At 45.9% G+C, this 24,288-nt stretch overlaps 1 protein-coding gene across 1 annotated transcript in view; it reads left to right on the top strand.

Moving 5' to 3' along the window:
• CTSF (cathepsin F) overlaps positions 1-24,288 on the top strand; it is a 123,946-nt gene that overhangs the window by 75,465 nt on the left and 24,193 nt on the right. The window contains exons 8-10 of the mRNA XM_082269579.1: positions 5,435-5,531; positions 7,821-7,901; positions 18,002-18,121. Of these exons, the coding sequence (XP_082125705.1) occupies positions 5,435-5,531; positions 7,821-7,901; positions 18,002-18,121 (298 nt within the window). The remainder of the gene's footprint in view (positions 1-5,434; positions 5,532-7,820; positions 7,902-18,001; positions 18,122-24,288) is intronic.

Raw genomic sequence — 24,288 nt, 5'->3', positions numbered from 1 at the left:
GACCTGTTACAACAAGGAGTAATAGTTCCGGTTCCGTCTTTGGAACGTTTTCAGAGCTTTTACTCAAACCTGTTTACGGTTCCCAGGAAAGGAAGGCAAGGTGCGTCCAATCCTTGACCTAAAGGCAATGAATTGCTTAGTGCGAGTTCAGAAATTCAAGATGGAATCCATTCGCACGGTGGTGGCTTCCCTACATCAGGGGGATTTTCTGGACTCCATAGACATCAAAGATGCCTACCTTCACATTCCGATAGGTGCAGGACATCAACGGTTTCTTCGTTTTGCCGTAGGAGAGAATTTTTTATCAGTTTGTGGCGTTACCCTTTGGTCTTGCCTCTGCTCCTCAGGTCTTCACAAAAGTGTTGGCTCCGGTCCTGGCGTTCTTACTCCAGCGGGGGGGATATCGGTCTTGGGTTACCTGGACAATCTACTTCTCCGTGCAGAATCTCCAATGGTGCTGGTGACAAACTTAGAGATCACCATGAAAACTGGCTTCGGTCCCCGACGCTCAATATTGGACAATGATCACCACGGATGCCAGTCTCTCCGGGTAGGGAGGTGTTTTAGGCAAGCTTTCTGCTCAAGAGGTCTTGTCTCTGGAGGAATCCAGCTTGCCGATCAATGTTCTGGAGTTGAGAGCAATCAGGCTTTGCTTAGTCCACTGGATGGGGTACCTTCAAGGCTGTCCAGTGCGCATTCAATCGGACAATGCCACGGCTGGGGCTTATGTCAATCACTGAGGCGGGCACCAAGAGTGTCCTGTGGCCTTAGAGGTGGCGAGCATCCTTCGATGGGCAGAACGCTCTATTCCAGCTCTTTCCGCCGTTCACATTCCAGGAGTGGAAAATTGGCAGGTGGATTACCTCAGCCGACCGACCTTGGATCCAGGGGAATGGTCTCTCCACCCCAAGGTGTTCCAGCAGTTGTGCCTTCATTGGGGCACTCCAGGAGTAGATCTATTGGCGTCTCGGATCAACAGGAAAGTGCAGAGGTTTGTGGCCCAATCTCGGGACCCTCTGGCAGACGCCACCGATGCGCTGGTGGCTCTGTGGGGTCAGTATCAGCTGATTTATGCTTTTCCCCCTCTCAAGTTGCTGCCAAGACTTCTTCGCAGGATCGAGGCGGAAGGGATTCCGGTCATCCTTGTGGCTTCGGACTTGCCTCGCCAAGCTTGGTACGCCGACCTGGTCAGGCTAGTCACAGACGTTCCTTGGAGACTTCCTCTGTGGGAGGATCTACTGTCTCAAGGACCGATCTTCCATCCTACTTTACAGTCACTGGCTTTGACGGCTTGGCTGTTGAAAGCCAGGATGCTGAAGGACAGGGGATTGTCTGCTTCAGTGATTCCCACTCTGCTTAAAGTGAGAAAAGTGACTTCTAGAAAGATCTATAATCGTACGTGGAAGTTGTATATTGCGTGGTGTGTGTCTATTGGGGTTTCTTCTCGCTCTTACTCTGTGGCTGGGATCTTGGCCTTCCTTCAACAAAAATTGGCCTTGAGTACTTTCAAGTGTCAGGTCTCGGCCTTGGCAATTTTCTTCCAGAGGCCACTAGCCACTCATTCCCTGGTGCGTAACTTTATACAGGGGTTGCAACACTTGGAACCGCCGATGTGACCTCCGTTGCCACCATGGGACCTTAATTTGGTGTTGTCGTTTCTCCAGAAGCCTCCCTTTGAAAATATTCGGGAGATTCCCCTGCTTACCTTATCCCAGAAGGTGGCCGCCTTGTTGGCTATTACTTCTGCGCGCAGGGTGTCGGAACTGGCGGCGTTGTCCTGACGTTCTCCCTATCTAGTGGTTTACAGGGATAAAGTGGGGCTTAGTCCGGATCCGTCCTTTCTTCCGATAGGTGGTTTCCAGTTTCCACTTAAATGAGGACATTGTGTTGCCACCCTTGTGTCCTAAGCCTCCACATCCCAAGGAATTTGCACTACATACTTTGGATGTGGTTCGGGCAATCAGGGTGTACTTGGTGACTACTGAATCTTTTCAGAAGTCAGATTCGCTCTTTGTACTCACGGCTGAACCAAGGAAAGGGCTACCTGCATCTATCGACTATTTCCAGATGGATCAGACAGACGGTTATGTAGGCTTATTCAATTAAGTGTCAGGTTCCACCTTTCCCTGTTAAGGAGCATTCTACTCGGGCGCTTAGTGCTTCCTGGGCCTTTCGCCATCAGGCATCTGTGGTTCAGGTTTGCAAGGCGGCTACCTAGTCGCCTGTTCATACCTTTATAACGTTTTATAAGGTGGATGTGCTGGCATCTGCAGATGCCTCCTTTGGCCGCAAAGTTTTGCAGGCTGCTGTTTTAAGAGTGTTTTTAGTCTCCCTTGAGGGTGTTTAATGTTTTTTCAGGTGGGTCTCATCTTCTTGTTCTGATGAGTCCTGATGAGTCCTATGTTTGCCTGGTTGGCTATGTTTCAGCCTTGGGGAATTCTTTTCTGGTGTTCCCATCTTTAAGGCACTGCTTTGGGATGTCCCTACTGTTATAAAGAACAGAGACTGCATCCGTCAATGAACGATAGAGTAAATTGAAATTTTTTTTTACCGTAAAATCCTTTTCTCTGAAGTTCATTGATGGACACAGTACCCGCCCCTCTATTTTTAGTTGGGTTGGTATTGTTTTCTCTGACACTGCTTTGATACAAAACTGACATCCTATAGCAGGGAGAGAGGTTATATCCCCCTGGGACTGCCTATAGGCGTAGCCAGAACTTTTTTTCTGCCTAGTGTCCTACTCCTGAAATGGGCAGTATAACCCTACTGTTATGAAGAACAGAGAGTGTGTCCGTCAATAAACTTCAGAGAAAAGGATTTTAGGGTAAGACAAAAAACCAATTTTGGCTCCATCTATCTTCCCATCAACTCTGAGGGGCTTCACAGACTACAGTCCACTGTGGCATAATTCAATGTATAAGGAACTAGTAAAGCTTTGGACATGCTGGGGCATCACTCATTTGAATCCGTTTTTCAAAATGTATTGCTCTGCTCCTTTGAGGACTTACGGGCCACCTTCCACCTCCCCTTCATATTGCACTTTTACTTACTACCTCCTACTTCAACATGTTGTACACTCCCGGGGCATATCAGCTGATAGTCTCAGTCCCCCACACCAGTATTTTGGTATGTTCAATCTGTACAAGACACCAAGGGGTTTATTTTTAATTGCTATGGAATCTTGCTGCCATCCTACCTAGAAGGTTACCTGTCAGTGTCACCTGCAGGACCAAGTGATAGGGATCGCACCTCGGAGGTTGTGAACCTAACAGCTGGCTGCTGAGGGTCGATGGCTCAGAGAAGCAGCTACACAGGGTCACAGACACGGTTCTGGACAGGGAGCTAGAATATAAGATTCCCCAGGGCGGGGAGTCTAAGAGCCAGCAGGTTTTCAACAGAGCCTCTGATGGTGAGGTTTGACTTGACTGCTGCTGACTCCAGGTCGTGGCCCCCAGGGTCTCCCAGCTCACGCTCATGCTCACGGCTGGCTCTGGAAGATGGAGAGGAAGCAGCAGTCCAGGTAACAATGGATAGTGTGGAGAACAAGCCAAAGGTTGGGGCAACAAGCAGACAGGGATGATCAGGCGAACAAGCCAAAGTTAGTACACAGAGATCAGATGTAGCACACATGGCAAGAAACACTCAGGGAAGCCTTCACACAATTGTTGCTCGGGCAAGGCTGGCTTGCAGTGCACGGGTTAATATAGTGTTTCCTGTTAGAGGCTGGGTTGGAGCCATGCTGAGAGAAGATTACTTAAACCCACAGATGTGAGAGCATGGTACCTAAAGCTGATACACAGACCAGAGAGGTAAGCAGACAGTCAGGGTATGAAACATTACTGCAGATTCATGACACTTCCCCTGTAATGCCAATGAGAAATGGGAGCAAGATGTGGGTCCGATAGATGATGAGCTTATAGATGATGAAACCTTTTTGGCCATACTTCTCTTCTCGGTCACAGGAGTGCACTTTTGCTGTTCTGTGACCCAGAGTCATCGAATAGTGTGCCAAAGCCCACTGTCAGCTCGTGTCACAGAGCCACTTCAGGCTCTGATCATATTGTCAGTATCCACTCAGCTACCTGGTTGACAGCTGGCTCTGGCTCTTAACACTTGGCTAAGAGCCAAAACCAGCTGCCCCACCCCTTCATGAGGTGGCACTCCAGAGCACTGGGGTAAGGTGGTAAAGCAGAGAGTAGTTACTGTCAGTACTCAGAACTGAGAAAGACCTGAGCGAGATGCAGTTATGCGATCGCTCATTTCTTGGCCTCAAAGCCATCAGGGGACGGCTGCATCATCAGACCAATGCTGAAGCATGGATGTGAGTGTGTTTGTTTTATTTTTTTTTTTTATATGGCCTAAACTTCTTTACACTTCAAAAAGAAAAGTAACTACATCATGTCCTTCCTGCCAGTGTCAAGCTTTTGGCTCACCAGCATGATCAATATTATCTTGTATGGTTTTTAAAGGGTAATCATGTTTTTATAGAGCACTTGTGTACATGCAGTGTGGTTGTCTAATTTAACTAAAGTATTTTTTTTCTTAAAGGGTATTTAAACCCTGATCATGATATACAACATTAAAGAGTTTTGCTATATCTGTTCTATAGAGGCAAAAAAAAACCTGTTTTTTTCTCATCAGAAATTTCTCTGTACTAAAGAACATATTGCCCCATGTTATGGTGATCAGAGGAGGGGAAATTGTTCTGTCATTCTAGCACACATCCTGTACTATGGTGACAATGCTGCTCCTTCATAGTTAGAGTACATTCAGTAAGTGTTGTCACCCTAGAATAGGAAACTTTCCTTTAGGCTCACCAGATGAAAATAAGGAAAAAAGTCAGAAAAAATAAAACGAATACAGCCACCATATTCTATATTTGCTGGAAAAGTTTTTGTTTTTGTTGCTTAGATAAACGTATCCAAAGTTTAAACCAATTTATACAGCAGATCATTTTAGTGGTGTGTACATTTCATCTTGAGTTGTATACAATACTTAGAAGCTATTTAGATTATACAGTAGTTTCACTTTAGTGGTGTATACATTTCCTTTGGAATTGTATACAATACTTTTACTCCTTTTTACATTTTACCAATCTAAATTTTTCAGTAATCTTCTAATGCATCTAACCCTCTAAGTAATAGGTGTTTGCAGCTGTTCCCAGCTTTGGCTGTATAATATGGTACAATCATTTAGGTCTTATGCATATCAAGTAGCCTTTTTATACATTTGTCGTTTTTGTTTAGCTGATGGTATATACTTGCCTATTATGTTGCATGTGTCCTATACATATGCTAAAAACATTCTGTTCTAGCATCAGCTAGCAGACTTTGTACTGTGTTCATTTCTATTGAAAATAAAGTCCGCTTGAATGCCTTTTTATCTGTTTCTTCCATAATACCTAATTCTTATCTGTTTTGTACCTATTGTGCAGGGCATGTGTGGATCCTGTTGGGCCTTCTCTGTGATTGGAAACATTGAAGGACAGTGGTTCTTGAAGAAAGGCTCCCTTGTTTCCTTGTCTGAGCAAGGTATTGAGGCTTTAAGAATAATCATTTATTTCAGGCGAAAGTGCTAACATTGTGTTGCTCAATACCTACTTATTTCTTTAAAAAATCTAATATCAGAAGGCTGAAATCTTCCACACACCAGAGTCTTGTTACAAATTACTTAACCAATGGTACTGGGTGCCAATTACACTATCTCCTATGTCTTTGCCTATCCTTGATAGCTGTCAGAGAGGCTGTGCATAATGTAGCAAGTTCCTCTACATATGGCGGGAATGCCCTATTATTAAGCCCTTTTGGGACTCTGTACGGCAGCTTATGGGTATTATAACAGGTGACCACCTATCCTATGACCAATGCCTATTCTTTTTCACCCCCCCCCCCCCTATTAAACAATATAAGCACAGAGTAGAAGGATAAATTCCCTCCCAATGGAGACAGGATCAGCCACCATTGATCCCAGATGTGATCACTAAAGTAAATAATTTGGAAGTAGAATGATGTGTCCGTCTTTGAAAAAATATAATTATTGTTATAACATTGTGCCAGGTGGCTGCACTTTCTTATCTGATGTCTTGACGTCCTTATAAGGGACACAAGTTACTATTGATAGAACAGGCTAAAACTGTGTAGTTCCTCTGTGTTGCCTGCAGATGGCTTACTGTTTAATCTGATCTGCATGTTTCCCTACATTTTCTACCTTCTTCTGAACCCCCCGCCACCACATCAGATGTTGATTTTAAGCCTCGTACACACTACTTGTTTTTTTTTTAACAAAAAAAAACCTGACATCTTGGGTCGGACCTGCTTTACTAACAATCCAATGTTAGTGCAATAATCTCCCTGTTGTTCTATTGTGTTCCCCCCCTGCCAAAACACTCTGGTCAGCACTCTCAGCCTGAGAGCGCTGACCGGGAGCCAGTCAGCAGACCTTTTTCGGACATGACCCTTCGACAGTTCTGTTGGACCGGCTGCCGTACACACAGGCACATGGGCCGACGTGTTTGCAGTATGAATGTGCTTTTTTAACAGATGGAAATTGCATTAGGTTGCTCAAATGCCATTGTCCGTTTTAACCCATCTTGCTTGCTAATTGGAGATTATACGCAAAATAAGGAATTTATCACCGTTAACTTTGTTTTGCCAAATGTGTGCAACCCTGAGAGATGCATCCCTGAGGAAACGGAGCAGAGCAATGACAAAAAGACCTTTGAGAATACTATACCTCTATGCTAGAAAGACTATATTACAAAATTCAGTAAACATAGACTATGAACATTGCTTAGTTTAAAAATCTGATTTATCAAATGCTGTCTCTAGGTAAGCTGACATATGAGGCAGGGGCCACCAGGGCAAATTTGTTCAAAATGTAGGTGAGTTTGTCTAATACAGGTTACCAACAATATGGGCTCTGAACAATAGATGGATAACCTTTCTAACCTTTTCTGCTTTACTGGATTAATAATACAGTAACTGAAAACAGACCTCAATTGTAGCTTTGACAACAAATGTTCTTTGTCAGAAATATAGATGTAAGTCTATAATTCTACAGAGCAGTTGTCCACAGTTACTTGCTATTTTTTCAAATGATTCTGTTGTACCCTCATAATCTTTAATATCTATCAATATATTCAGGGATTTGTATATGATCATTGTTATCTATGTATATTTTCTGCTCTAGAGCATTGTAATGCTTGGAACTGTATAGTTACTTGTTTGGGTTTATCTGATTTTGTATGAAGATGGACTTTTGAAGTAAAGTTATTGCACCATACAGAGATCTCATTCTGGTTTTTGCTGTTTTATGTCATTGGATCAGGTGGGAGCCTGCTGATGATGTGAGCTCTGTGTAGTCACTTATCTATGGCATGGCAGCAGTGACTCACTCTATATTATTATGTATATATTAAGGCTTGGGAAGAATATTGCTTCCTTGAAATGACCATGACAGATGGGTGCAGTAATCTGGATTGCCAAAGATAAATAAGAAATGTCCTTTCTTAACCAGTTGTCCTTTTTCTCCAACCTGTTGCAATGCACCAAAAAGCTGAAATTACTTGGGACTATTCTTCTTAAACTTTTTAGCACCATATGTATATAATAGGTTAAGTTTACAAAGCTTTACACAAGAATAGGTATATTTTCTTCCACCCATAGGATACGTTAAGTGTATATGTGAAGAGGCTGACTTTTGAATGTACATTGTATATTAGTTGACAGTAATTTGTTAATCAGTCTGTAATTATATAGGGATAGTCTCTATGAAAGGTGTATTTTCAATAACATTTAGATACTTTGCATTCTTATTTGTAGAGCTGGTGGATTGTGATGGTGTGGATCATGCATGTGGAGGAGGTCTCCCATCAAGTGCATATGAAGCTCTTGAGAAGCTAGGTAAGTGGCAAACTACACGCATTCTTTAAAGTTTTACTAAACCCAAGACCCTGCATTAGTATACCTGGTCTCACACAGTACACACAACATGAAAATGCCATTATTTTAATAAATCTAAACTGCTAAATACCTTTTCTCATCAGCAGTATATAGCAGTCTTATGACTTCTATCAGTGTCTGGTTAAAGCTTGTAGGAGGAGTTTTTTCATTCTCCTATGACTGTCCCATGAGGCTGCATGAACCTTGACCCTCTGTTTGGACAGTGCTGATTGGCCCCGTGCTGATCACATGTACCCTCCCCCGAAAAGAAAAAAAATCTCTAGCAAAACACACCAAACAGCAAGGGCAGAGTGCCTCCAAGGCTCTGTTCTATCAGCAGAAGAGAAGACCTGGATCAAACAGCCTTTTTACACAATGCAGAGGATTAACCCCTTAGGTTCCACTGTGAGAATAACAAGCATGCTTTATTGCATATACAGACTGATTTTACTGTTGCAAGTTTAGTAACACTTTAAATTGCGATTATGTGGGTTATATTGATTTCATATTAATACCTGTATCAGTTGATTATATTTGTACGAAAAAATAAAGGATATTTGTTCACTGCCTTTTTATCTGTCATTTCTTATAATGAACCAGCCATAATTATTACAGTACACAGACTATAACTCTTCAGAGTTCTTCACATAAGGATACTTAATAACCAGGTATTTTTTAATCACAATGTCAGATAAGCATTATCCTGTGGTGATAGGTGAGAGCAACTCCCTTTCTTTTATACAAATGTGATCCATTTTGGTGAGTAGCTACGTAGCTAAGTCAGGAGTTTATAGAGGATTTAGGATGATGAGTTTTGTCGTTTTTGTTAAGACTTTAAACTTCCTGGCGGTATTCCCGAGTGTGCCACACTCTGGATTACCCCACAATGTTACTCACCTTACCTGCGCTCCTCGCTGTCCTCACAGTCTCTCCCCGCTCTGTGTACAGCCGATTGCTGGCACTTGCCCTCCGGTTCCCTCCCCTGTGAGCATTGCGACGCAGGGGGGTGGAACCGGCGAAAAATTCAAAAGTGTAAAAACACAAATGACATGATACAAAGCTGTGATCCTAACGGATTACACCGTATCATGCCATTTCAGCACAGAATTGCACCTGGTGACTTTTCCAGTGCCCTGCCTGGGCTTTTCCAGTGCTTTGTGCCTGGAAAATTTTGAACGAGCGTGGCGTCCAAAAATCGTTTTTTTTTTTGCGCAAAAGCGCTTTTAGATGAACTGGAAAACAGCGAAACTGAGTTTCTTGAAGAATTGAGCGATAGCGATTTGTGGGAAAATTAGTCAGGTACGGAAAGTGACGACAGCGACGATTCTGATGTCTCTTTCTGGCACATAGCTTGTGGAATTTGGGCAGACATGGGAGTAAGTCACACATGTGCAAGTCACAAACAATTCTCAAGTCTTAACCTTCAAGTCTCAAGCAAGTCCCAAGTTACTGTGGCGAAAAGCAAGCAAGTCAAGTCGAAGTCCCTGCTAGAAGTCAAGCAAGTCAAGTCATTTATTTTGGTCAAGTCACAAATCAAGTCAAAATACTGATCTCCCCCAATTTTCACCTTTAAATCAGTTAAAGTCAGTGGTCAGGAATGGTTTTGTTTTATTTTCAACATTAACAAAACTGCTTAGTGCTTTTTTCTGGGCATATTAAAGAAACACTTTGAATGCCCAAACAGCTCAAAATCCTTCGTCCGCTCATGTTTCAACACCACAGTAACTAAAAACATGTTAAGTATTTCCATTGTTAAACAGCCAGTGTCCTAAAAATCAGAACACACTGAGGTGTTTTAAGTGACTGTGGTGTCAGAAACATAACAGGCACATTAATTTCGCTTTAACATATCTTGAGAAAATGCAAATATTTAATAACTTAAGTAAAGTAATTTTGAGTCATATGTCTCAAGTCAATGTCAAGTCTCAAGTCAGGAATACCAAGTCAAAGTCAAGTCGAGTCTTTTATTAATTTTAGTCAAGCAAGTTTTAAGTCCTCAAACTGGTGACTTAAGTCTGACTCAAGTCAAGTCATGTGACTCAAGTCCCCCACTTCTGAATTTGGGAAGTATATAAAATGATTCTTCAGAATTTCCAACGGAGCTATGTGCCAGAAAGAGACATCAGAATCGTTGCTGTCCTCACTTTCCGTACCTGATGACAAATTTTCCCACTAATCGATATCGCTCAGTTCTTCAAGTAACTCCGTTTCGCTGTCGCTGTTTTCCAGTTTGTCTAAAAGTGCTTTTACGCAAAAAGAATGCTTTTTGGACGCCATGGTCGTTCTCTATTTTCCAGGCACAAAGAACTGGAAAAGCACAGGCAGGGCACTGGAAAAGTCACCAGGTGAAATCCTGTGGTGAAATGGCATGATACAGTGTAATCCGTTAGGATCACAGCTTTGTATTATGTCATTTAGTGTATTTAAATTTTTTGAATTTGCTGCCGGTTCCACCCCGCTGCGTCGCAACGCTCGCAGGGAAGGGAACCAGAGGGCAAGTGCTGGCATCGGCTGAGCACACAGCTGGAGGACAGCGGAAGGATGGTGGAGGATCGCAGGGGAAAGGTGAGTTTTAAAATGTATAGCTCCAGTATTGGCTATTCTAAGGTCTTAAGGGATAGCAGTGGTAGGATACCTGGATGATCTATTACTTATAGACCGGTCAGCCTCTACTCTAAGCCAGAATGTGTTCCGGACAGTTCAGTTCTTAAAACGTTTGGGTTGGATCCTGAGTTTGGCAAAGTCAGCGTTGCAGCCAGTTCAGAGTCTATAGTATCTGGGTTTCCCTGTGGAGTACAAGTAAATGTGTTAGTTCGGATCGTAAGAGGGAAGAAGTATCCTTCTGTACGTCTTTGTATAAGGTTTCCAGGGAAGATGGTCTCCTCATTCTTCTTCTCAGTCTTTACACAAGAAAAGAAGGGGTACACTGACCATGACTGTATGGTTAGTAGTAATACTCAGGACTTGCCACTATGGCTATCAGTGGGTGAAATAAGGGAAAGGCTAGATAAAATTAACAAGTAAATCACCAGGCCCGGATGGCGTACATCCGAGAGTACTTCAAGAACTCAGTAAGGTTATATCTAGACCACTGTTCCTGATCTTTGCTGACAGTATTTTGACAGGAAATATACCAAGGGACTGGAGAAAAGCTAACGTGATACCGATATTCAAAAAAGGGCAGAGGCATGTCCCGGGAAATTATAGGCCGGTGAGCCTGACATCAATCCTATGTAAACTTCTGGAGGGGATGATAAGGGACTATCCAAGAGTTTGCTAAAGAAAACAACATCATCGGCAGTAATCAGCACAGGTTTACAAAGGGGCGTACTTGTCAAACCAATCTGTTAACATTCTACGAGGAGGTTAGTTGTGAGCTAGACCGTGGGAGACCTGTGGATGTGGTGTACTTGGATTTTGCTAAGGCGTTTGATACAGTTCCCCACAAACACTTGATTTATAAATTTAAGGGCGACAAGCCTTGACCACAAGGTTTGCTCTTGGATACGGAATTGGTTAAAGGGGCGTGTCCAAAGGGTGGTAATAAACAACGCATACTCGGACTGGTCTGGGGTGGTAAGTGGGGTCCCCCAAGGCTCAGTTCTGGGACCAATTTTGTTCAATTTATTCATAAGTAGCATTGAGGACGGGATCAGTAGCTCGATCTTAGTTTTTGCAGATGAAACAAAATTGAGCAGGGCAATAACTTTACATCGTGAGGCAGAATGATTTGAACAAAATAACAGAGTGGGCAACTACATGGCAAATGAGGTTTAATGTGGATAAATGCAAGGTATTGCACTTAGGGACCAATAACAAGCAATATACAAGCTAGGGGGGAACCTATGGGTGTATAAAAAATGAAGAAAGATCTGGGAGTCTTAGTGGAAGATAGATTAGGCAATAGCATGCAATGTCAAGCTGCAGCTGCCAAAGCTGGCAGAATTTTGGCATGCATAATTTTGGCATGCATAAGGAAGGGGATGCATTCCAGAGATAAAACTATAATCCTACAACTTTATAAAACTCTTGTCCGACCACATCTGGGGTATTCTGTCCAGTTCTGGTCGCCAGTCCTCAGAAGGGATGTATTGGAGCTGGCGAGAGTACAGAGAAGGGCAACAAAACTTATTAGGGGATTAGAGGACCTTAATTACGAAGAGCATTTAGAAGCACTAGATTTATTCTCCCTGGAGAAGAGACGCGTGAGAGGGGACATGATAGCGATTTACAAATACCTCAACTGTGATCAGAGCATAGAAAAAAAACGATTCAGTCGCAAGGAATGCATGACGACACGAGGTCATACAATGTGTTTAGAGGAGAAGAGATTTAACCACTTACCGCAAAGTGACGTAGGACTACGTCGGCAAACTTTGCAGTGTTATACCGGGATGATGCCTCTAGCTAGAGGCACGATCCCGGTACCGTGGTTATGACCGATGCGGCTCGGGAGCCGCTCGATCGTTACTCGGGTGAGCGGGAGGGGATGTCCCCCCCCTTCCGCTACCTTCCATGACTTTGCTTTGGGCTCCTGTCCCACCGGGAGCCCCGAGCACCCAGCCGGCACGTCCGCCGGCTGGATGGAGTCCCGATCAAAGCCGGAAATGGCTTTGATCGGGTCTCCGATGACGTAACCCAGAGGCGGCGTCCATGACGTCACTTCCGGGTTACTGTGCTGTGATGACGTCATCTGTGACATGAGGGGCGGGGCCTCCCGATGACGTCATCGGGGGCCACGCCCCTAATGGCTATATAATAAGCTGCAGAGACCGGAGACCGGCATAATCACCGGAGACGTCGTCGGAGGAGGACCGGAGGAAGAAGAAGAGCCGACAGCAAAAGAGCAGAAGACCAGAGAGGAGAAGAAAAGAAGAGAGGACAGCAGAAGGGCGGACAGCAAAAGAGCAGAAGACCCCGGAGAGGAGAACACAAGAAGAGCGGACAGCAAAAGAGCAGAAGACCCCGGAGAGGAGAACACAAGGAGAGCCGGATGAAGATTTTTAATAAACTTTCCAAAACGTCTCCTGTCGTTATTTCCATACACTGCCTTTTATGTGGTGAATGAGTAGGGGTACAGTGTACCCCATACCCATTCACATAGGGAGGGGGTCCGGGATCTGGGGGCCCCCTTGCTAAAGGGGGCTTCCAGATTCCGATGAGCCCCCTGCCTGCAGACCCCCACAACCACCGGCCAGGGTTGTGGGGATGAGGCCCTTGTCCTCATCAATATGGGGGCAAGGTGCTTTGAGGTGGGGGGTGCAGAGCTCCCCCTGCCCCAAAGCACCAACACCCCCCCATGTTGAGGGCATGTGGCCTGGTGTGGTCCAGGGGGGGTGGGGCCGCTCGCTCGTCCCCTCCCCTTTCCTGGCCTGCCGGGCTGCATGCTCGGATAAGGGTCTGGTATGGATTTTGGGGGGGACCCCACGCCGTTTTTTCGGCGTGGGACTACCCTCAAATTCCATACCAGACCCGAAGGGCCTGATTTGGAACCTGGGGGGGACCCCCACGCATTTTTTTTCCCATTTTTGGCGTGGAGTTCCCCCTCAAGATTCTCACAGCACAGGTCGCGCCGCAAGTCGGATCCGACTTGCGGTGCGAGTTCCATTCAAATCAATAGGCTCCCATAGGGAACCATTGATTTTGATTGGAGGCAGAAAAACGCTGCTAAAAGCAACGTGGCCAAACGTGCAATAACGCAAATGGAAAAAGCTACTGAAAGCACGTTTAACAGCTGCTTTTTCCCGGCGTCAGAAATAGCTTTGCAGGACGTTTTTTCTAACGTCCCGTGCACATGGAGCCTTAAAGGTCAAATTTCAGCTTTGTCAGTCTTTTTTCAAAGACTGATTGCTTTGCATTCCTTGGTCCGAGCCCTTATACAAGGGGGGCTACGTATACTTCCGCCAGTTAGGCCACCGTTGTGTCCTTGGGATTTAAATTTAGTCCTGGCAGGTATACAGAAACAGCCTTTTGAGCCTATTCAGCATATTCCTCTGGTTCTTTTGACCAGAAAGTTAGTCTTTTTGGTTGCAGCAACTTCAGCTAGTATCGTGTAAGGAGCCATCATTGATCTTGCATCAAGATAGGGTGATTCTATGTCCACACCCAGGGTTTTTGCCCAAGGTGTTGTCTGCTTTTCATTTGAATCAGGACATTATACTGCCTTCCTTCTTTCCAAATCCTCAAACAGCAGAAGAAACGTTGTTACATTCTGTCGATGTAGTATGTGCATTTAAGGTTTATTTGAAGATGTCAGCTCTGATTCGGAAGACCGATCTTTTGTTTGTGCTACCAGAAGGGCCCAGGAAAGGGCAGGCAGCATCCAGGTCTACAATTTCTCAGTGTTTTCACCAGGTCATTACCCAGTTGTATGGTTTAATAGGGAAGGTTCCACCTTTTTGGTTAAAGGCACACTCTACCAGAAGAGTAAGTGCTTCTTGGGCAGTTCGCCATCAAGCTTCTATGGGAGATTTGCAGGGCCGATACTTGGTCTTCACTACATACGTTCACTAGATTCTATGAGGTGGATGTTAGGACCCGAGAGGATTCTGCATTTGGCCACAGTGTACTGCAGGCAGCTATGTAGATTGTGTTCTTTTTGGTATGAGGGGGGTTTTTCATATTTAGTGTCCCCCTCCCCTCAAGTGCATTGCTTTGGGACATCCCAGATAGTATTTATTATGGCTGCTCTGTGTCCTGTGATGTATGATAAATACAATTGGATTTTTCCTACAGCTTACCTGTAAAATCCTTTTCTTGGAGTACATCACAGGATCCTCCTCTTTTGTCTGGGATGTTTATTGCTTGCTACAAAACAGAGGTACTTCCTGTATGGGAGGGGTTATATAGAGGGGGACTTCCTGTCTTTTGGTTGCTAGTGTCTATTCACCGAATAGGTGGAGTATAACCCAAATAGAAATTATTATGGCTGCTCTGTGTCCCGTGATGTACTCCAAGAAAAGGATTTTACAGGTAAGCTGTAGGAAAAATCCAATTTTCATCAGCAGTTAGAGCAATCTTGTGACTTCCATCAGTGTCTGGTTAAAGCTTGTAGGAGAAGTTTTCATTCTGCTCAGACTGTCCTATAAGGCTGCAGGACCCCTGACCCTCTGTCTGGACAGTGCTGTTTGGCCTTGTTCTGATCAGATGCACTCTTCCAAGAAAAAAAAACTCTCTAGCAAGACACACCAAATTGAGCATGTGCAGCTTATCCCCTAGCCTCTGCTCTATCAGGAGATGCTTTGGGGACAGTGGAAGAAGGATCAAACCGCCTTTATACACAATGCAGAGGGTTACGCATTTGGCTCCACAATGAGAAAAAAAAAGCATGCTTTACTTCATGTACAGACTGATTTCGCTGTTGTGGGTTTAGTAACACTTCAACTATTCATGACATTTAGGGCTGGTCTGCCGTGCGATCTGAGTTCAGCGTAGTGATAAAGTGTTTTTTTTTTTTTTTTTTTTTAATTTAAACTTTTTTAAAATGTCACTCAGTCATCTTATAAAGTTTAATTGCTGGCCACACAGTCTGAAGCAGTGGATTCTCTCGCACTATGCTGAAAAAAGCAGAGCAGTGACTTAAACCGTTCACATAGGAGACAAGGCATTCAATGCAGTGGAACTTCGCTGGAATAGCCGCCTAACACAGTCCCACCACATCTGCTGTTAACCAGCCCTAAGTCTACAGTGCAATAACGAATCCCCAGGGATAGATGGATTACCTATCAAATGCTATAAACTTTACATGGATATTTTAACACCTAAATTACTGCAAATCTGTATTGTCTCTCTCGTAATGGGGGTATTGCCCAATTCCATACAGAAGGTATTGATAATTTTAAATTCCTAAGGTTGGCAAAAATAAGTGATTCTTACAGACCAATTTTTCTCTTGACCACTGTTGTAAAAGTACTGGCCAAAGTCCTCACGACTCATCTTGTAAAGTTGAATTAAATATTAAGAGCGCCTTTACGCCAGGGATAAGCAGAGCTATCAGTTAATGCAGACTGTATGGAAACATACAATGCCCACATAACAGGGGTCAGAGAATTGTGGATTTATTAGATGCAACCAAAGATTTTTAAAAGTTTAATTCCTTCGAGTCTCCTTGCATAAGTTTGGTTGTGGTCAATCCTTCATGGACTAAATTAACTACTCTACTCTGCTCTGGGCACCTCACCACCCACCACGGGGCCACACAGTATTGTGTACGGTATACACTGTACGGTATACACAAAGAATTCTATAGTCACTCCCTTAAAACGGTCACCCATCACCTATCACCGTTTCACTTGAAATAGACTACTATCGAACTATTATTGACTTGTCACCAATTTATCCCATTGTCATTGGGACACATCACTTTGGAGTCTCAAGCACTTGCCACTTTATAGTTACTATCGGATAACTATATTGCCCCCTTTTTTCTTCACTTACAGTGCCTTGCGAAATTATTCGGCCCCCTTGAACTTTTCGACCTTTTGCCACATTTCAGGCTTCAAACATAAAGATATAAAACTGTAATTTTTTTCGAAGAATTAACAACAAGTGGGGCACAATCATGAAGTGGAACGAAATCAATTGGATATTGGATACTTTTTTAAAAAACTGAAAAATTGGGCGTGCAAAATTATTCAGCCCCCTTAAGTTAATACTTTGTAGCGCCACCTTTTGCTGCGATTACAGCTGTAAGTCGCTTGGGGTATGTCTCTATCAGTTTTGCACAACGAGAGACTGAAATTTTTGCCCATTCCTCCTTGCAAAACAGCTCGAGCTCAGTGAGGTTGGATAGAGAGCGTTTGTGAACAGCAGTTTTCAGTTCTTTCCACAGATTCTCGATTGGATTCAGGTCTGGACTTTGACTTGGCCATTCTAACACCTGGATATGTTTATTTGTGAACCATTCCTTTGTAGATTTTGCTTTGTTTTGGATCATTGTCTTGTTGGAAGACAAATCTCCGTCCCAATCTCAGGTCTTTTGCAGACTCCATCAGGTTTTCTTCCAGAATGGTCCTGTATTTGGCTCCATCCATCTTCCCATCAATTTTACCCTCTTCCTGCTGAAGAAAAGCAGGCCCAAACCATGATGCTGCCACCACCATGTTTGACAGTGGGGATGGTGTGTTCAGGGTGATGAGCTGTGTTGCTTTTACGCCAAACATAACGTTTTGCATTGTTGCCAAAAAGTTTGATTTTGGTTTCATCTGACCAGAGCACCTTCTTCCACATGTTTGGTGTATCTCCCAGGTGGCTTGCGGCAAACTTTAAATGACACTTTTTATGGATATCTTTAAGAAATGGCTTTCTTCTTGCCACTCTTCCATAAAGGTCAGATTTGTGCAGTATACGACTGATTGTTGTTGTCCTATGGGCAGAGTTTCCCACCTATCCATAACTCCATAAGCGCGGAGCCCACCACTAAATCAATTATCTAACCCCTTTTCAACCTCTTGTGTTTTACTTCAAGAACTGCAGTGTTATTTCAGGCCAGAAAAGTGGTGGTGCTCTGGTGGGTGTCTCTAAATAGTCTGAACTTTACACAGAGTAAAACTGTAATTATGCAACTCTGCCTTTAAAAAGAAAGAAAAAAAAAAACATCCTCGCCCCAGATATGTCTAGCCTATTCTGTTCTATTCTCAAGTGCATTTGAAAAGAAGTAAAGACAGGAGGCAACTCTTTGTTTTATATGTTTGCAGTTTTTAGCTGTCCGCTAATGCATTCAACGTATCTGTCTTTGCTGGAATAGCTTTACAGTGATTAGCCCATTATTTGTACTTCATCTTATACAGATAAAGAGTTGTAAACCATACTAGAACTCCTCATGTGTATTTATGGTTACCTGCATATAATGCTTTTTGCCACTTGAAGCCTGTACCCCGGTATACCTTGTTTTGTGTACAAGGAAGAGTAATTCAAAAGGTACATACATTTTATAACTCGAGGATTCTAAGGAAACAGAATAAAGTTTGGACATACTGGGAAAACTGGTAGTTCATTATGAAGGGTTCTTTTCTTTTCTTTTTTTCCTGCTGAACTCTCTTACCATTTTTTTATGTTTTTAGGTGGAGTCGAAACAGAACAAGATTATAGCTACCAGGGTCGGAAACAAGGCTGCAGCTTCTCTACCAGCAAAGTGTCAGCTTATATAAACAGCTCTGTGGAGATTCCAAAGGATGAGACAGGTACTGTAAGTGGAAAAAACTGGTTGTTCCCTTTTTTTTTTTCCAAATCATTTTATCATGATTATTTTTTTAATCCAATCCAATTTTTTTGTTATGTTGCTGAGCTCACACTTGTTATGCAGCTATCTGGATCAGCTGATCCTTGACGCTGCCTTGGAGGCTGTCAGACTGAGGAATGTGACCTTCGTCACTGAGCTCTGTATGTTGCGCTCTCCAGATACCTAGAGATTCTAATGCATAATTCCCAATGCACACGTTCCTGAAGAAATTACTATATGTAAGCAGGTGCTGCAGTGACCATCAGCAGGAACTGAAAACAGTCAAAGTGAGAGAATGTCACCAGCACACCACGGATCTCCAGATTGTGTCCAAAGCTTTATTAAGTGATCACATTATTACAGCAGAAGCAATGTTTAGGAGCTTAGCAGGACCCCTTCATCAGGCATAGATCACATGCCTGATGAAGGCGTCCTGCGAGGCTCCGAAATGTTTCTTCTGCTGTAATAATCTGATCGCTGAATAAAGCTTTGGACTCATTCTGGAGAATCATGATGTGCTGGCAGCGTTCTCTCGCTTTTCCAGATACCTAGTCTACCAGCTTGTTGTGTGTAGAGTGCTTTACACTTTACAGGTCCAGGATTATGATACAACCTCTTTTGTTATCCTAATTCCTGAAGACACCCTACGGAGTGACCATAGTAGGAGTGAAGATCGCCTGGGGTGTGACAATTTGGTTGCTTTCTGCAATAGCATTTTCCAGTACTTGGTTACTGTGCTTGTTAGCCACAGAATGCTTTCCAGGTCTGCAATTGTGGTAAGCCTATGGCATATATATGTACATGAGCATGGCACATTATTTCTGTTTTCTCCTGTTATTCCCTGAATGGGTGAAACGTTGGAGAAATGTGTCACAACCGTGTCACATGCGTGCTCACCTCCTACCACTTAATCATATCAAAAAGTGCAGCGCAACATTTATTAATCACTTAATCTCCACCTTGTCTCTTACAAAAATAACTCTATTAAACCATAACTTGTATAATCTACATACAGTACAGTGCAAAAGTTTTAAACAGGTCTGGAAAAATTGCTGTGAATTAAAAAGGTTTTCAGAAATAGAAGTGTTAATTTCTCTTACGTCCTCCGACAGTCGCCGCCTCTTCATATTCGTCACATATGGGGTATTAGACTTTGCTCCGAAGGAGTAGCTAGGCAACAGAATATGTTAACAATAAAGCTTTAACATATCCCACCCTCAAGGGGTGGTCCCCTCAGTCAATACCCTCCTACTTCCTGCAACCATATCTCAGTTTTAATGTCTAGCTTGTCAGGAGTGGCTGGCTCTCTCTGTGCTGGGACTTTCTGTCCCAGACTCTTTCTTCTTTTTAATATTTTGTTTGAGTTTTCTCTCTACCTTTACTTAGCTGTTATTTTTGTCAGCATTAGTTAGTTCTTCGGACGAAGAGGATCATGCGGACTGGGTCTCGGGCTGATCCCCCTGGTCGCAGGTCGTGGGTCAGTGGCTTCCCAGTCTGCCATCGAGCGTTCAGCCAGGTAACGCTCCTGGCACAGTGAACGACCCATCCCTGTTCGGTGCAGGGATGATTGGTGAGGTGGCTACCTCACCGGACGCTGTGCGGTTTCTTAACCTCCATTGTGTGCGTCTTGAATTGCGACTCTCCCTGCCTCATGTGCAGCGGCTTGTTCGCCTGTGCGGGTTCCCCACGCCATGTGAGGTAAGTGTATTTATGTGGGGACCTGTCTGTCTGGGGGGGTCTCAGTCTGGGACTGTGTAACCTGCCTTTAATCACACTGCTTGTCTCCCTATCTCTCGGCTGCATGCTGTGGGCTGCAAGGGGGGGGGGGGGGGGAGCTGTATGACACTGTGTGTGTCAGGCTGGACAGTGTGAGAAGCTGTGTGCTGTGGGGCATGTTTTTTCTTGGCATGTTTGGGCATATACAGCGATCGCTGCGGCGATCTAACATGTATCCTTATATTGGGATGTAAGGTGTGTGTTTTTATGCACTGTGGAGCGGCGTTTTCGGCGCCAAACGACGCCATTTTACCGGCGCCCGCTCCGGCCGCATGGTTTACATGCACGGCGGCCATTTTCTTGTAGCCTCCATAGGCTTACATAGAGCGCCCTGGCAGCATCACTTCCTCTTTCCAGGAACACCGATCGAGGCAGCAGCAGCAGCGGGGTCTCCTCAGGTTTTATCCTTCTGTTCTTGCTATCCATTGCCTGTATTCAGTTTGTATATTCCCTGTGGGGGTCTCATTGTGCCTGAGTGTGGTGCGGTGGGCTGCGCTTGCCGCGCTTGCTAAAAGGGGGCAGTTAACCCTTGGTTGTCTGGCGTTACAGGGGCAATGGATTCTCAGGAGGGCAAGTTTCCTACAGTATTGGTGGAAAGCCAGGGGACCGCTGTTTCCCCCCCAGGGGGGGATTTAGCCACTATTGTGGCTGGCCTTGCTGCCCAGGTGCAAATGCTGGTGGCTTCTCAATCTACTAAACGGCCCAGAGTTGCTCTGTCCTCTGATTCTGAGGGTGAAGGTGATGGGGCTGTTCTGGCAGGGACCTCCTTATCGGGGTCCCGCTCCTCTCTTGATCTAGTGGGGTCTGAGGTAGAGGCTGAAGTTGAGGGGGTTGATAATTCTCCCCCTGGCTCGCCTGAAGAGCTTGCAATCATGGATGAGTTGATTGCTTCCATTAAGCAGACGCTACGTTTACAGGACGAAGTGTGTCCCCCCGCTGCCTTGGCGGCTTATGGGACGCAGAGGAAACGCAGGACGCCGCAGGTTTTTCCCTGCAATGCTGATTTTCAGCGCGCTGTTAAGGATCAATGGCGCGATCTGCGCAAGCCTTTTGCGGTACCAAGTAAATTCAAGCTGCGTTATCCTTTCTCGCCTGCCACTGATGAACGGTGGTGTGTGCCTCCGCCAGTGGATCATGCAATTGCGGTTTTGAACAAAGCCACTGCGATTCCTGCAGAGGGTTCCCCTGTTTTCCGTGATGCCACGGATAGGAGACTGGAGTCTCTTGCCCGTCATACTTATTCTGTTACGGGTTCTATGCTTAAGGCTCTGTTTGCTTCTCTCATGGCGGCCCAGGCGATCGCAAGTTGGACGCAGATGCTTAGGCGCGTCCTAGTGGCCGATTCGGCCTCGGCGGCGACCCTGGATATGGTGGATCAGATCCACCAGGGTGTCATGTATCTGTGTGATGCGGACCTGGACCTGATTCCGTTGGCTGCACGTGTGCACAGCGTGGCGGTGTTGTCTCGCCGCCTGGTTTGGTTGAAATGTTGGTCGGTGGACCAATCTTCACGTAAGACCTTAGCCAATCTGCCTTATGATGGGTCTCGCCTTTTTGGGGAGTCCCTGGATGTGTTGATTAAGGGGATCACCGGGGGTAAGAGCACTCTCTTGCCCCATTTCCCCAAGGCTAAGGGGGCTTCTGGGAAGAAGCATGCTAATTTTCGGCCCCCTCAGGGGTCCTTTCGTGCCTTTCGGCCGCACTACAAGGGCAAACCGTTCAAAGGCCAAGGCTCTCAGAAGAAGCCCTGGTCTGGGAAACAGAAGTCCGGCCAATCCGGACCTGCAGCCCATAACAGTTCGGCCTGAAGGGGCGCCCTCACCCAGTTTTGGGGTGGGGGGACGCTTGCTCGGTTTTCTTCAGCCCTGGTTGGCCCGTGTGCGGGACAGATGGGTTCTGGAAATCGTTCGATCTGGTTACAAGATCGAGTTTCTCTCTCGGCCGGAGAGCAGATTTTTTCCCTCAAATCTTCAACTGTCTCCAGAGCGCCTGCGGGATCTGCACCTGGCGGTGCGGGACCTGAGGGCTCAGGGAGTGGTGGTTCCGGTGCCTCATCGGGACAGATTTCGGGGGTTTTATTCCAATCTGTTCACCGTGCCCAGGAGGGAGGGCAAGGTTCGTCCGATTCTGGACTTGAAGGCTCTGAACCGCTCTGTGCGGGTTCGCAAGTTCCGCATGGAATCCCTGCGCTCGGTGGTGGCTGCCCTGGTTCCGGGGGAATTCATGGCCTCCATCGATTTGAAGGATGCGTACCTTCACATCCCCATATTCGAGGGTCATCAGAGATACCTTCGATTTGCCATTGCGGAGGATCACTACCAGTTCGTGGCGTTGCCCTTTGGTCTCGCCTCGGCTCCGCGGGTCTTCACCAAGGTGCTTGCACCGGTTCTGGCATTATTGAGGGCCCAGGGCATTTCTGTCCTGGGGTATCTGGACGACATTCTGGTTCGGTCTGCGACCAGACAGGGTCTGGAGGAGGACCTGTCTGTCACAATGCAAACTCTGCAGGAGTTTGGTTGGACGATAAATGTTCCAAAGTCGACACTGAGTCCGTCGGTTCGTCTTCCCTATCTGGGAATGATACTGGACTCGGTGCAGGCGAAGGTCTTCCTGCCGGAAGACAAACTCAGGACTCTTCAGGAGGAAGTCAGGTCCCTCAGGGACGTTCCACGCTCGTCTCTGCGGACGTGCATGAGATGTCTGGGATTGATGGTCTCGGCCTTCGAGGCGATTCCTTTCGCGCAGTTTCACACGCGGGGTCTCCAAGCGGAGATCCTGTCCAGGTGGGACGGGCGACCTCAATCTCTGGATCTTCAGATCTCGTTGAGTCATCGCACCAGGGAAAACCTTCTGTGGTGGCTCCAGTCCCCGTTGGTGTCCGGGGGCAAGTCGTTTCGTCCTATCTCATGGACGGTAATCACCACGGATGCCAGCCTGTCGGGCTGGGGTGGTGTTCTGGGCGTTCTGGTCGGAGGGGGAGTCTTCCCTCCCGATCAACATTCTGGAATTGCGTGCGATAAGGCTCTGTCTTCATCGCTGGACGGACCGGCTGCAGGGCTGCCCGGTTCGGGTGCAGACGGACAATGCCACGGCGGTGGCCTACATCAACCACCAAGGGGGCACCAGGAGTGCCCGAGCGGCTCGAGAAGTGGCCGACATTCTGTCTTGGGCCGAGACTCATGTCCCGGCGATAACGGCGGTTCACATTCTGGGAGTGGAGAACTGGCAGGCGGACTATCTGAGTCGCCAGACCCTGGATCAGGGGGAATGGTCTCTCCACCCGGCTGTCTTCCAGATGTTGTGCGCGAAGTGGGGTCTTCCAGATGTGGACCTGTTCGCGTCTCGCCTCAACTACAAGGTGAAGAGGTTCGTGGCAAGGACGCGCGACCCTCGGGCAGACGCGTCGGACGCGTTAGTGGCCCCGTGGCATCAGTACAGGCTGATGTACGCGTTTCCACCGATTCAGTTGCTGTCCAGGTTCCTTCGCAGGTTACACTCGGAACGCAGCACGGTGATTCTTGTGGCACCGGACTGGCCTCGCCGGTCCTGGTACGCAGACCTCGTGAATCTGGCGGTCGACGCCCCTTGGCGTCTGCCTCTTCGAGACGATCTACTGTCTCAAGGACCGATTTACCATCCTGCTTTACAGTCGCTGGCTTTGACGGCCTGGCTGTTGAGACCGAGGTCCTGAAGGAGAAGGGTCTCTCTCCAGAGGTCGTTCATACTTTGATCAACGCGAGGAAGTCTTCCTCGGGGAAGGTTTATTACCGTACTTGGAAGGCCTATTTTGCCTGGTGTGAGTCCAGGGGGTTTTCACCCCGCACGTACTCGGTTTCCCGTGTGCTGTCTTTCCTTCAGACGGGTGTCGATCAGCGTTTGGCGCTGGCTACGATAAAGGGTCAGGTGTCTGCGCTGGCCGTTCTGTTTCAACGTCCCGTGGCTTCTAACTCCTTGGTTGGCACCTTTATTCAGGGTGTGCGGCATCTGGTTCCTCCTAGGAGGGATCCTTTGCCCTCTTGGGACTTGAATCTCGTTCTATCTGTGTTACAACGTGCTCCTTTTGAACAGATCAGGGAGATCTCGTTGTCTATGTTGTCCAAAAAGGTCGCCTTTTTGGTGGCGATCACTTCGGCTCGCAGAGTGTCGGAACTGGCGGCTTTGTCCTGCAAGTCTCCGTACCTGGTTGTTCATTTGGATAAGGTGGTCTTGCGACCTAATCCTTCTTTTCTGCCGAAACGAGTTTCGGAATTCCATCTTAACGAGGATATTGTTTTGCCTTCGTTGTGCACGAAGCCTAAACATCCAAAGGAGATGAGATTGCACTCTCTGGATGTTGTTCGGGCGATAAGGGTT

Source organism: Pelophylax lessonae (assembly GCF_965119305.1).
Source record: "Pelophylax lessonae genome assembly, chromosome: 10".
Classification (NCBI taxonomy): Eukaryota; Metazoa; Chordata; class Amphibia; order Anura; family Ranidae; genus Pelophylax; species Pelophylax lessonae.
Note: the sequence above shows the minus strand (reverse complement) of the source record. Positions and strands in the feature narration are given on the sequence as shown.